Raw genomic sequence first — 13,037 nt, 5'->3', positions numbered from 1 at the left:
TACCAAAACTTGCTACTTCCAAAGAAATCATTCTCTATAAAAAACGAAGCTAGTATATCCCCAAAGTTTTGACTAACACTTTCAGACTTCAAAAAACAGTAGCTGACACCCAGAAAGCACTAATATTCTCCCAAGTTTAAATTGAAAAGTTCCTTATGTGGAGATAGCTATTGAGAACTTCCTCACCCACCCAAGTTCACAGTTGACAATGCACGGTGTAGTGCTGTCACATACTGCCAAGCACAGCTAACAAACGGTGCAAGAAAGCAACTCTCCCCAACTCCAGTTCCTGCCAAACTTCAAAAATCTTTGAAGAGCCCATTATATAATGTCAAAAAAAAATTACAGTCGGATTACCTGACTTCGGTGATCTAGAGAGTAACCGTTTAATTCCTAAAGGAAAAAATGTGCTTAAGTTATTGCTGGATGAGATGTTCAAAAGAACTGTTTCTACTACAATCAAACAATTTTAGAACAACTAGTTTGGGATATGACCTTTATTGAACTTATCCACCAGAGTGGAAATAATGTCTGTACAAAACCAAATGTTTGTTACTATAACTTCTGCATCACAATTAAAATCCAAACAGTTTTTTAAAAACAGTCAACTCAATCAAAACCCACTACTTCAGAATCAATAGCTTCTTTGAAGCCACAGTAACACTTAAATATGGTTAAGACTCGAATGCAGAAATTTGGTTGGTTGGAGAGCTAATTAAACTTCCAACTTGCTCAAATAGAATTACAAAAAGGCAAAATTGTGTTTTTTCACAGAGATACAGTCCACTGGAATCACCAACACTGGACAGCTGTTATAAGAGTATTAGAGTCCTGAGATAATAAGGAATCCAGGCATCCTTTAGACAGTCTTCTGTTGTCCTTTCTTCCCAATCAGAGATTTGTGGATATGTGGGATGACACCTAGGAGAGTGACAGGGATTATTCTTTTCAGTATATTTTTTAAATGACAGTATTGAAACCAAAACAGTTGACTGCTAAATTAGATGTGCTTAAAAACTTAAGTTCAAATATTAAAACTGAGTTATATACGTACAAAAAAAAAAAAAGCAAACTTTATCAAACAACCACGTTGCATTAATGAAAATATACTTAAATGACTTCTTCTGGACTAAAACCCAATGATTAATGCTGAAAAGTCTTTCCTAAGTGAACTGAAAAATTTTAATAATTACATACCACCACCAGCAATTGTAGCCTTGATGAGAGAGTCCAATTCTTCATCTCCGCGAATAGCAAGTTGCAAGTGACGAGGGGTAATGCGCTTTACCTTTAAGTCTTTTGAAGCATTTCCTGCCAGTTCAAGTACCTAGAAGGCAGAATCTAGTCAATCTTTCAACTTTCCTCAGCCAAGATCCATAAAGCTGTATCAAACCTTAACGAATGGAAATCTACCAATTGCGGTGGCCTCCCCCCAAATAGCCTGAATGGCAAGACAACGCAAAAGCTAAGGGCACGCAATTATATTTCCAAGAGCAGCAAACTCAAGCTCAGTAGGATCCCTTATTGAACGCCAGCTCCCTCTAGCGTTCTCTTTGGCTTCTCGCCGTGCTTAGGGCCTGGGAGTTTTTTTTGCATCACTTTCCTCCTTCCCTCTCGCCGCTTTCCCCCGCCCCCCAAACCTTTACCAGATTACAGGCGTACACCCATTTACCTCTGCGGTGAGGTACTCCAGGATGGCTGCGCTATACACAGCGGCAGTCGCGCCCACACGTCCATGGCTGGTTGTCCTAGATTTCAGGTGTCGATGAATACGGCCCACAGGGAACTTAATTTTAAGCACACACAAACAAATGCACAAAGATAATGAGAGTCAAATACGGGCAAATTACACGCGCGCTAAAGCAAGGGGCACAAACGCTGGTGCAGCAACGCGCCCTGGCATCTACACACGTGATCGATGCCCCCCCATATTTATCGTATCCGCAAGCATAAGTCGAGACACCCATCACCCACGCAAAGATGAAACGCCCATCCAGAGCAATGATAAACAAGAAAGGAGGTGCAAAGAAAAAAGCCACGGTTATCAGACTGCACAAACAACTACTGACCTGCAAGCCGGCTCTCTGCGAGCGGGAAACCGCCTTTGTCTTGGCCTTTCCGGAGTCCTTCCCAGCCTTACCACCAGCCTGCGGCGCGCAGACGCCCGCGAGCGGAGGAGGAACGGAGAATATAGAATTACCAGGGCGGCGCGCCCCTCCCCCAACGCGCGCCCAGGACGCGAGCGCGTCCCCGCGCCCCGCCGGGGTCTCCGGCCCGCCGCGCACTGCAACGGCGACCCCGCCCGCCTGCCCCCCGCCGCGCGCCGCCGCGGCCGCGCGCCTCCGCCCGCTGGCCCCCAGCGGCGCTGCGCGCGCCACCCAACCCCAACCGTCGCCGCCCGCCGCGAGATCCGAGGCTGCTCCGCTCGCAGCCGACAAAACACCTCCCCCCGCACTTCCAAATCCTGTCTCCGCGCGTTCCCAACCGTCGCCACTTCATCCCCATCCCCGTGTGTAACGGGTTTTCCCACCGCCGTCAAAAAGCCGCGGAGTCATCGAGTGTCTCTGCGAAGTTTACCATCTCGAATTGTGCTGAAGCTCAGACACGCAAGGCAGAGAAAAGGCGAGAAAAGGCTAGTCAGACACACAGCGAGATCCCACCACCTACTCCTTCGTCGCACCGCGATTCAAACTGCGCTGTCTCCCGCCTTCCCCGCTCCCTTTATACTGCAGAATGTTCCCTCATCCGGGAACTCGGATTGCTCATCCCACCAATGGCTGCCACCCGCCCTCGGGACGCGTCCTTGAGGTCTCAGCCAATGAGCAAGCGAAGAAAAGGGTGGAGGGGCGGGTGCTTCCAAACTCGAGCCATGATTGGGGCTCGGGGAGGAGGTGGGGGAGGGCGGAGGGATGGGACCTGGGGAGAAGAAGGGCACAGCGGCGGGAGGAAAGAAACAGAGCGATCGAGGCTCCGAGAGCGGGGAGATCAGCCGGCTGCTGTCACGTGTCTGGAAGGAGGAGCTGAAAGGCCCAGGGGAGGGGCACGCAGAAGCTTCTTCCGCCCCCACCTCGGTCCCCTGGTTGGGGAGGGGAGTCTGGAGACCACGCGAAGTCACCTCAGGGTCTAGCGCGCCACCCCCGCTCAACTCCAACCCTCAGCTCCTAGCCAGCAAAGATCTACTTCCCCGCATCCTTCTTCCACGATCCGGAGCTCCCGGCAGGCTGCTCCCCTGCCCAGTCTCAATTCCCGGAGGCTCCTCCCGTCTGACAGGTGGCACAGACATGTCCAGTAGAAGAGCTCAGGTCTGCCCTGACCCGGCAAACCACAACCCTGAAAGAGATTCCGGGTCCCCCGCCACACACAGGCGAGTACTCTGCCACCGACTGTTTGCACTTCAATTTCAGCTGAATTTTCCACTCTTTCTTTCCCTACAAGATAGTTCCGCGGGAACAAATGGTGGAGCCAAGTCACCTCGCTGGTCACAAAAGATCATTTTGTCTACCCACAGGAAGCTTGGGGTGAGGCAGTATTTTGTTTTTCCTTTAATCAAATCATGAACCTTATTTTTCTGGAGACTACACATCCATGGATTATATCAGTAATCTAGTGTCTAAAGTTGATTTAGTGAAACCTCAAAGCTATTATGTGTCAACTTTTCTACTCTAAACATTTTGCTACATGACAAATGTTCGGTAAATGTCAGTGGGGTAACTAACATGATTCACAAGCAGTTACAGATGGCCCATGTAATCAATTACAAATGGTGGGCTTAAAAAATAGTACTGTACTCACAGTGCTATCATAATGCCAGCTACTTAGTGGGCCAACTAATAGATTAATAACACCTGCGTATATCTCAAGCTGTTTGGGGACAGTAGTGATCTACAGCTTTTATATTTATTGTGCTTAATAGTGCACTTCACTTTTAACATAAATACTTTAAACGTGAAGAAATTTTTGAAACGAACTGCAAGGTACTTTAGATTGTTTCAATTTGAAAGATTTTATCAAAGAGTCTCCCTGCATCTGGGTGATAAATTCTAGAGAAAAGTTTCCCAATAATTTTGACAATAAGACTTAGCATTTCTTCTCAATGGAACTGAGGAATTATTATGATGTCATCACTAGCAAGAATGTAATGGCAGTAAAAAGTTGTGAAACGTGATGTAATAGTTAACCTTGGCTTCAGCGAGGTTTCATGATGTATATCTCACTAACCATTTAGTATCTTCTCCAGTTTAAATAATTCTTTATGACGTCTTTGCTGTGAAGCCTAACTAAAGGAATTAACTGCTGCCTCACTGGTTGAGAAGATGAATTCAGGTGCAGGTAGTCACGAATTATGCGGCTAACTTCCCCTGCTTCATCTTAGTTATTAATCTTTTGGCGCTTTAAGGGCTGGGGAGATAGTTCAGCTGGTAGAGTGCTTGCCTCCTAAGCACAAGGCCCTGAGTTCGATCCCCAGAACCCCCCCCCCCCCCAAAAAAAAAAAGAGCTTCAAGTCCCACCCCCTCCCCCAGCCTTTTTTTCCCCTTTCTCTTTTTGGTATCAGGAATTGAACCTAAGGTTACTTAACCACTGAACTATATCCCCAGCCTTTTTTTGTGTTTTATTTAGAGACAGGGTCTCACTGAGTTGCTTAGGACCTCACTAAGTTGCTGAGGCTGGCTTTGAACTTGTGATCCTCCTGCTTCAGCTTCCCAAACTGCTGTGATTACAGGCCTGCACCACTGTGTCTGGCTCAAGTACCCTTTGGAAAAGGATATATATAGTACTACTTCTTTTCCACATAGTTGTTGAAAGATTAGAGAGAAGGTATACAATGTATGGGTAGCATGTAGTTGGCACATAGTAAGCACTCAAAAAATAACTACTATTCTGTTCTACATTGGATGCCAGGGAGAGATGAAATAGAGTATCTTTTTAAATTTACTAACTAGTGTATTTGCTTCTGTTGACTGAAAGCAGCAAGCCTGAAACCTGTCCAAAACCAAATCACTCAACATCCAAACTAAAATCCAAAATTGGTTTAATATAGCCAAGTTTTCTTTATCCTTGAGATAACAGGACAATATCAGTTTCTCCACTTTTCAGAGCAATTGTTTAATGATTTCCTACTTCCTTTCCTGCCCTGAAAATGGTACAATTCAAAAATGTTAATATTCTTGGCTTGCCTTCTCTATACTTGTATTCATAATGATACATGTACAATATACCCAAAACTGTGTAATTCTTTTTGTTCAATGTCATACCCAATTAACTACTTAATGAAATTTCTTCTGTCATGAGAAATGATAAACTAATATAAAGTAGATGCCCCCACTATTATTATATCTTTAACAGTCTTTTTCTAATATCTGGACTTTCTCTCAACATATTTGTTAACTACTATTGTTCATAACACTTTGTAGAGATTTGAAATTCTCAGCTTAGGAATTTTTAATTTCTCAACTACATCTTACTTTAAATACTTCTCTTTAAATAAATAGGAACAGATTTCCCAGTTCAAAGGATTTCAGTTATATGTATATAGCTGTAGCATTCTTCATTAAAATCCACATTAGAATCCACATCTTGATTCTTGCCATAGTACAGGTCTAAGATCCATTTGGGAGGATGAGGCAGGAGAATTTCAAGTTTGTGGCCAGGCTCAGCAATTTATAAGACTATCTCAAAAAAAAGCTTTTTTAAAAGGGCTGGGAATGTAGCTCAGGGATAGAGCACCCCTGGGTTCAATCTCAGTACTGCCCCCACCAAAAAAAAAAAAAAAAAAAAAATTATTTTCACTTAGGACATTCTCTAAAAAAGTGCCTGTGAGGATTCATTCAGAAAATGAGCTCCAGTGTGTATAATACAAAATATTGACCAAGAGTAAAAGAATTGGGATCAAATCTGGTCAGCCACTCACTAGCCATATGCCCTGAAGTAAGTTAAAGTCTGAGCCATAGTTTTTTTCATTGATTGAATAAACTAACCTTATAAAATTGTTAAAGAATTCCATGAAGTGAGGAGTATATACAAAGAGTGATGTATTAATATGTGACACAAAAGTCATGCATATTTCTCCATGAATTCTTCACATAAATTTGAGGTTAAGAGAAGTCTCTGAATTTAATTGTGTTAAAACCAAGGCCATGTGTTCAAATTCCATCTGTACCTCCCTGACCACAGATGACACACACTTGGCAATTCCAAAATGCTATACATAGATTATAAAAAAGATCAACAGAATCTACTTATCCCAGACCCACTGCCATTCCAGAAAAAGTAATTCAAAGATTGTATGACCTAATACCTCTTTTATTACAGCACTAACTTTTTCCATACCTAAAAGTCCTCAGAATTTTTGGAAATGTAATGTTTGTTTGTTTTTTAAATCTCCCTCCTTTCTGTGGCTGACCCCTAGGCTACCCATGGCCATGTCTTCACCCAGATTTTCTTTAAATAAGTTTTTAGTTGTCAGTGGATCTTTATTTACATGTGGTACTGAGTATTGAACCCAGGGCCTCACACATGCCAGGCAAACATTCTACCACTAAGCTACAACCCCAGCCCCAGAATATAATGTTTTGACATCAAAATTCAAGGGTCTTTTCTTCTTATATTATCCTTTCATCATCTTTTGTTGATATCAATATCGATCTTTAGGATTTGGGGAATTGGTAAAGTAAGTCTATAAATTGATATTGCTTTCTCAAATAAGATCTCACTTGACTATATTAATATTTTACAAGACTTATCTGTCCAGCTAACATGCAAATCCACATGCATAATAATATCCCCACCACATTTCTAACAATCAAATTGTTATAGACATTTGTTAAAGTTTGGATCTAAAAATGTCCCCCAAAAAGCCCATGTTTTGAAAGCATGATCCCTAAGGCAGAAATGTTCAGAGGTGAAATGATTAAACAATGAAAGCTGTAACCTTGTCAGGTGCTTAATCCATTTGATGGATTAATAATTCAAATGAACTCTAGGGTGGTAACTGTAGGCAAATATGGCATGGCTGAAGGAAGGAGGTCACTGTGGGAGTACCCTTAGGGATCATGTCTTGTTCCTGGCTCTTCACTCTCTCTCTCTTCTTCCCAGTTGCCATGAATTGAACAGTTTTCCTCTTCCATGCCCTTCTATCATGATGTTCTGCCTCTGGCCCAGAGCAATGAGTCAACTGAATGTAGACTGAAGCTCTGAAACCATGAACCCAAAATAAACTTTTCCTCCTCTAAGTTGTTCTTGTTAGGTATTTTGAGCACAATGACAAAAGCTTAAACAACATTTAACATTTTTATTATCATATTGTCTTCTTTTGTCTCTTGCTGTATATATCCAAGACAGAATATAATACCAGACATTGTAACACACGAGATATAATCACTCCCTAATAATGGAACATATGACAGCACCAGATTGGTTCTATTGGTCTATTAAGTAAAATAGAACATATTCTTCCAGTTGTTCTTGTCAGGCAGTGTGCCAAGCAATAGCAGTTGGGAGATAGGATATGAAGGTCTTAGGTCCTTCCCTCAGTCTAGCTTAGACAATTATGAAAATTCAAACAAGGCTTCAATAAGACCACATTAATGAGCTGATATAAAGTAAATACCAAATTAACTACCAAATTGACAGTACCTTTAGTTTAAAAGACAGTTGTAGACTGGAGTGTTTTGAAGAGTTCATGTTTAACTGGACTAAGGAGAGAGTTTGGAATATCAGGTTTTTGTAAAGAAGTAGCAGTTAAAAGGTAGGTATGGCAAAGATTTCTGGTTATAACCCTACATCCCCTTTTCCATCTTCCTCAGTGTCACAAAGTTTTATCAGGACACATGGTTTCTCAATCCATTTTGTGTTGCTATAGCAAAATGCCCAAGGCTGGGAAATTATAAAGAGCAGAAATTTATTTCTCACAGTTATGGAGGATCCTAGAACATTCATTTGTCTGATTAGGGCTGCTCTCTGCTTCTGAGATGATATCTTGATGCTGCATCCTCTAGAGGGGAAGAAGCTATTTACAGCATGAAAAGGCAAAAATAGATGAATTCCTCATCAAGACCTTTTGTAGGGGGTGGGTAGGAAAGAATAAAGGAATTTTGGATTATACAGAGGTGAGTGAGGGGAAGGATGGTAGAATGAGACAGACATTATTACCCTATATACATGTATGAAAAAAATTTTTAAATAAAAATAAATTTTAAAAAAGACCTTGTAAAGGCACTTAATACCATTTGTGAGGACAGATCCCACATGATTCAATCACCTCATAAATGCTGCCTCTCCCAACACTGTTGAGTTGGGGATTAAAGTTCAACTTAGTTTTGGAGGGGACAAGAAATATTTAAACTATAGCACATGGTCATCATAATGAAACTGAATTTAGCCATGAAAATAAGTTTGTCCCAAAGGACAAAAGCAGTAGTGGTAAGTGCAACTTACAGAAAATTTCCTTAAATAAGACAAGCCCAGTTCTCCTTTTCTTCTTTTAAGTGGGATGAAGGCAATTTGAGCACCAGTTTGGACCATGAAATGATTTGAGAATATAGGTCACATATGAGAGAATAATAATAAAACAAAAGGAGCAATGATCTTTGGTATTATGGAACATCAAACTTGCCCTGGATCTCTCTGAAATTTTCCTGTTGGTGGCGGGAGGTGGCACTATTGGGACTTGAACCAGGGCCTTGTATGTGTTAGGTAAGGACATATATCCTCAGTTCTTTTTTATTTTGAGGCATGGTCTCACTAAACTGCCAAGGCTGGCCTCAAACTTGCCATCCTTCTACCTCAGCCTCCCAAGTCACTGGGATTACAGACATTCACCACTGTACCTGGCTGTTGGAACCCCTCTTATTTTGGTTTGTCTGTCACTAGCAGCTGAACTCAATTCTAACTATTTATAGTATAGTAGTCTTTTTCTACAGAGGATGTTCCACGACTCCTAGTTGATGCCTGAAACCACTGAGGACACAGAACCCTTTATAGGTTGTTTTTTCTCATACATACATAAATACCTATGAGAACAGATACAGTAAGAGATTAAAAACAATGAAATAGAGCAATAACAATATACTGTAATAAAGTTTGAATGTAGTCTCTCAAAATACTGTATTATGCTCACCTTTCTTCTTATGATGATATGATAAGGTACAAAGCCTAGGTAATGAGAAGAAATGAGGCGAATGATGTAAGTATTGTGACCTAGCACTAGGCTACTATGTAAGGGTATTGTGAACACAAGCATGCAATAACACAACATTTGCCAAGTGACTAACTTGGGAGGTGGGTACAATGTGGATATGCTGGACAAGGGTAATTCATGTCCTGGGCTGAATGGAGCAGGACTCGTAAGATTTCACCATGCCGCTTGGAATAGTGTACAATCTGAAATTTATAAATTGTTTATTTCTGGAAATTTCCACGTGACATTTTCGGACTAGTTGATTTCAGGTAACTCTAATCACAGAAAGGAAACCCTGGGAAAGGGGGGAACTTCTATACATCAACACCCTAAATACCTAAATAAACAGCAGACTTTACCTTGAGCAACTGAGAAATCTAATATTCCTGAGAAGGGGAAAATATAGTGTGCCTCTGTTTTAGCATATGTTGGCATACAGAGAAAATTGTAAACGAGGAAATTTTTGTTATAATTCTGGCAATGTTGACATCGCTTAAGTATAAAGACAAATACTGGCATAACACTGAAACCAAGAAAAGGATGTAAAAGATCTTGAAGGAAGAGACTTAAGGATTTAGTGACTATGACTTTTAGGAAGGATATCAAGGACATAGGTGACAGCATCAAAGAAAATACCAAGGAGTTTTAGATTGGTGGTCTGGAATATAAAGTAGGAAAACCATCTATAGAAACAGGAAAACCATAAGGGCAGATGTGAATGGATGCAGAGAGAAGAGAGCGAGCCAGGAAAGTTGTGAAAAGGACTGACATTAGCAGAATCCAAATGAAATTTCTTGGTAGGTATGTTGGCAGTAAGGGAGGGGATTGTGAAAGGCATCAGTTTCAAACATATATCTCCAAGTTAATGTTCAGGAAAGATAGAGAAAGGATAGCTGATGGGTACAAGGGTGCAGTTGGATAAGAGGTATAACCTCTGTTCTATGGCACAGTAGGATAACTGTGGTTGGCACATTAATTGTATATTTCAAAAAATAGTAGGATTTTGAACGCTCCCAACACAAAGAAATGATAATGTTTGAGGTGGATATGCCAATTGCCTTATCAGATCATTGTACAATGTATATATGCTTCGAAATAACACACTGTACCCCACGAATATGTACAAAAACTACCTGTCGATTTAAAAGGGCTTATAAAAGATATATTCTGAGGAGTGTTCTGACAAAAAAGTTAGATGATCTTGTTACCACAGATGAGAATAGCAAGAAAAGAATGACTACAAATGAGAGCAGAATTGAAGCATGATGTCCCTGTGGGCACAGTGACTGCACACTGAACAAGAAGACTCCTTGTAGTTACACCATCTAATAAGATGCTTTTCAGAACATTTCCACATCTGCATTGTTAGCCCTGAGTGATTCATAATAATCAATGTTCATCTTTAGTACACTTCTATTTACTAAAAATGATAATAGTGCCATAGATTATGTGACTCAATCAAGTATTATGAAAACTTTTTATTACATAAATCTTTTTAAAAATATTTTTTAGCTGTCAATGGACCTTTATTTTATTCATTTATTTATGTGTGGTGCTGAGAATCAAACCCAGTGCCTCACACATGTGAGGCAAGTGATATACCACTGAGCCCCAACCCTAGCCCTACATAAATCTTTTAATGCCCAACATTACTAGAGAATGACACCTAAGAAAAGCTCATTGATTAAATTCTATAACTGAAATTCTACACAACTTTCTTAGTATTAGAAGGAATCCAAATACCACTTTCATTCTGAGGAGGAAAAAGAGGCCCCATAAAAAGGCCAGAGTTTATAAACATTGATTTTGAGTCCTCTGGGTACATGCCAAGGAGTGGGTTAACTGGGTCAAATGATGATTCCATCCCATTAGAGCAAATAATTCATAATAGCTAAGCTATGGAACCAACCTAGGTGTCTTTCAAAAGATGAATGGGATAAAGAAAATGTAGTATATATACACAATGGAATATTATTCAGCCATAAAGAAGAATGAAATTTTCATATTTGCCAGTAAATGGTTGGAACTGGAGGCTATCATGCTAAATGAAATAAGCCAATCCACCCCCAAAAAAATAAGGGCTGATGTTCTCTTTAATATGCAGATGCTAACACAACAAGGGGAGGACAAGGAAGAAGTTTTTTTTGATTAAACAAAGGGGAATGAGGGAAGGAAGGGGGGATGGGAGTAGAAAAGAGTAGAATGAATTGACCGTAACTTTCCTATGTTCATTTATGAATACACCACCAGTGAAACTCCACATCACATGAAACTGCAAGAATGGATCCTAATTAGAGTAAGTTAACTTTGTGTATGTATAATATGTCAAAATACATTCTATTGGTCATGCGTATCTAAAAGAACAAAATTTTTAAAATAAAACCAGATACTAAAAGAAAAAGATGAGTTAAATTGTAGACTTCAGAGTTGCAGCCTCAGGCAAAAACCATATAAAAAGGTGGGACCATCACATCTTTTGTAGAGCCCAAAACAGATGCATGTGACTCCCCAGTTTCTCTCAATTGGATGGAATGGCTCAGAGAAGAGACTCAGGTTTTTCCCACCCACAGACTTTCTGGTTGTGTGTGTGTGTGTGCGTGTGTGTGTGTGGGTGTGGGTGTGCGCGCATGTGTGTGGTGAAGGAGAGTGGAGTCATTTTTTACCACAGTGTAACCTAGTGAAAGCAATCTATGGCTGTCAAAACATCTAAGAATCATCATGTTAGATATTATAACTATTTTAAAGAGTTTTTCCCAGTTGGGTAGAGAATTACTTTTTTTTTATTTGTTCTAATTAGTTACACATGACAGTAGATGCATTGACACATCATACATGGAGTATATGGAGTATAACTTCTCATTCATCTGGTTGTACATGATGTAGAGTTGCACAGGTCATGTAATCATGTATGCACCTAGGGTAATAATGTCTGATTTATTCTCCTATCATTCCTACCTTTATAACTCTTTTCCTCCATTTACTCTCCTCTGTTTAGTCCAAAATACCACTAGAGAATTACTCTTATTGGGATTTAGTATTGCCAAGGCTCATGCAAGGGATGAAAGAATAGTTCAATGGCACGTAGGAATAGATAAATCATCAGGTTTAGAATAGTTGAGACCTGTTATTAAAGAAAATCAACTGCTCTAAGTGATTATTTGTCCAAATGATTATTTACTTTTCTATGGTATTTCATGAGTTTTCAGTGAACTTGCACCTACACTTCCATTTCCACCTGAAAACATCTAAGGTAGACAGGAACATGACTTATCTCCTTTTTAAAAGACTAAGAAATAGACTTCCAGAACATTCAGACACACAAAGACCAGATGAGGATCCTCCATGTTCTTTCTATGGCCTTGGGTTTTTGATGGAAAACTCATAAGAGAATTTGATTAATGTTTGTGTCCACACATAACTGTGATTTCCTGTGTCTGAAATAAAATATGTAAAAGCTCTTTCTGAACAATCTTAAGACTTCAATGCCATTCTTTCTAGATGAGGGCTGTTTTCACTGTCTTCTTGTGCCCTGATGTTTTGTGAAACAGTCATTAATTTCTTCAGTAAGCCTTCTCAACTGCTCAAAATCTCATCAGGAAGCAGTCAGAGTAGATCTCTTCCTCCATTTAACAGATTAGTCCAGCAATTCTAGGCAAGAGCTGCCCAAGCCATTTATCATATTTCACTACTGGATATGGAAATTTACATTTGGCTCTCTGTTTAGCTTTTTATTTCCTGTTTTAAAGTTAAAATAAAATACTCATCTTAATTCTCCAAAACAAAGAAGTCACTTTTTCTCCAAACTAAGCTGAAAATTCAGTAATTTTACAATATATGTAGGGAAAGGGCAAAGCCTAATCAA

The 13,037-nt window shown here is 40.2% G+C and overlaps 2 protein-coding genes across 8 annotated transcripts in view; one reads left to right on the top strand and one right to left on the bottom strand.

Annotated features, from left to right (window-relative positions):
• Nucleotides 1–482: 482 nt before the first annotated feature.
• H2AZ1 (H2A.Z variant histone 1) lies at nt 483–2,728 on the bottom strand. The gene is made up of 5 exons (XM_079153857.1): nt 2,578–2,728; nt 2,070–2,147; nt 1,673–1,786; nt 1,198–1,327; nt 483–921 (listed from the first exon to the last, which is right to left on the bottom strand). The coding sequence occupies exons 1-5, from the start codon at nt 2,578–2,580 to the stop codon at nt 860–862; spliced, it is 387 nt and encodes a 128-aa protein (XP_079009983.1). The 5' UTR covers nt 2,581–2,728; the 3' UTR covers nt 483–859.
• A 153-nt stretch (nt 2,729–2,881) lies between these two features.
• LOC306669710 (uncharacterized protein) overlaps nt 2,882–13,037 on the top strand; it is a 130,774-nt gene continuing 120,618 nt past the window's right edge. For 5 of the 7 annotated variants that reach the window (XR_013766205.1, XR_013766206.1, XM_079153849.1 and 2 more), the window contains exon 1: nt 2,882–3,518. Coding sequence is in view for 4 of the 7 variants with exons in the window: in XM_079153849.1 (XP_079009975.1) it covers nt 2,910–3,518 (609 nt within the window). In the remaining 3 variants the exon portion in view is untranslated. Of the gene's footprint in view, nt 3,519–7,092; nt 11,379–13,037 lie in introns of those variants that run through there. The other 2 variants (XM_079153851.1, XM_079153850.1) reach the window with 2 other exon arrangements.

The sequence above is a fragment of the Sciurus vulgaris genome, assembly GCF_902686455.1.
Source record: "Sciurus vulgaris genome assembly, chromosome: 9".
NCBI lineage: Eukaryota > Metazoa > Chordata > Mammalia > Rodentia > Sciuridae > Sciurus > Sciurus vulgaris.
This window is presented reverse-complemented; position numbering and strand designations above follow the sequence as displayed.

Coding starts and splice junctions, on each gene's coding strand:
- H2AZ1 (XM_079153857.1), bottom strand. Junction 1,787..2,069: donor CGCAGAGAGCCGGCTTGCAG/GTCAGTAGTTGT, acceptor CTTAAAATTAAG/TTCCCTGTGGGCCGTATTCA. Junction 922..1,197: donor GGCTACAATTGCTGGTGGTG/GTATGTAATTAT, acceptor TCACTCTCCTAG/GTGTCATCCCACATATCCAC.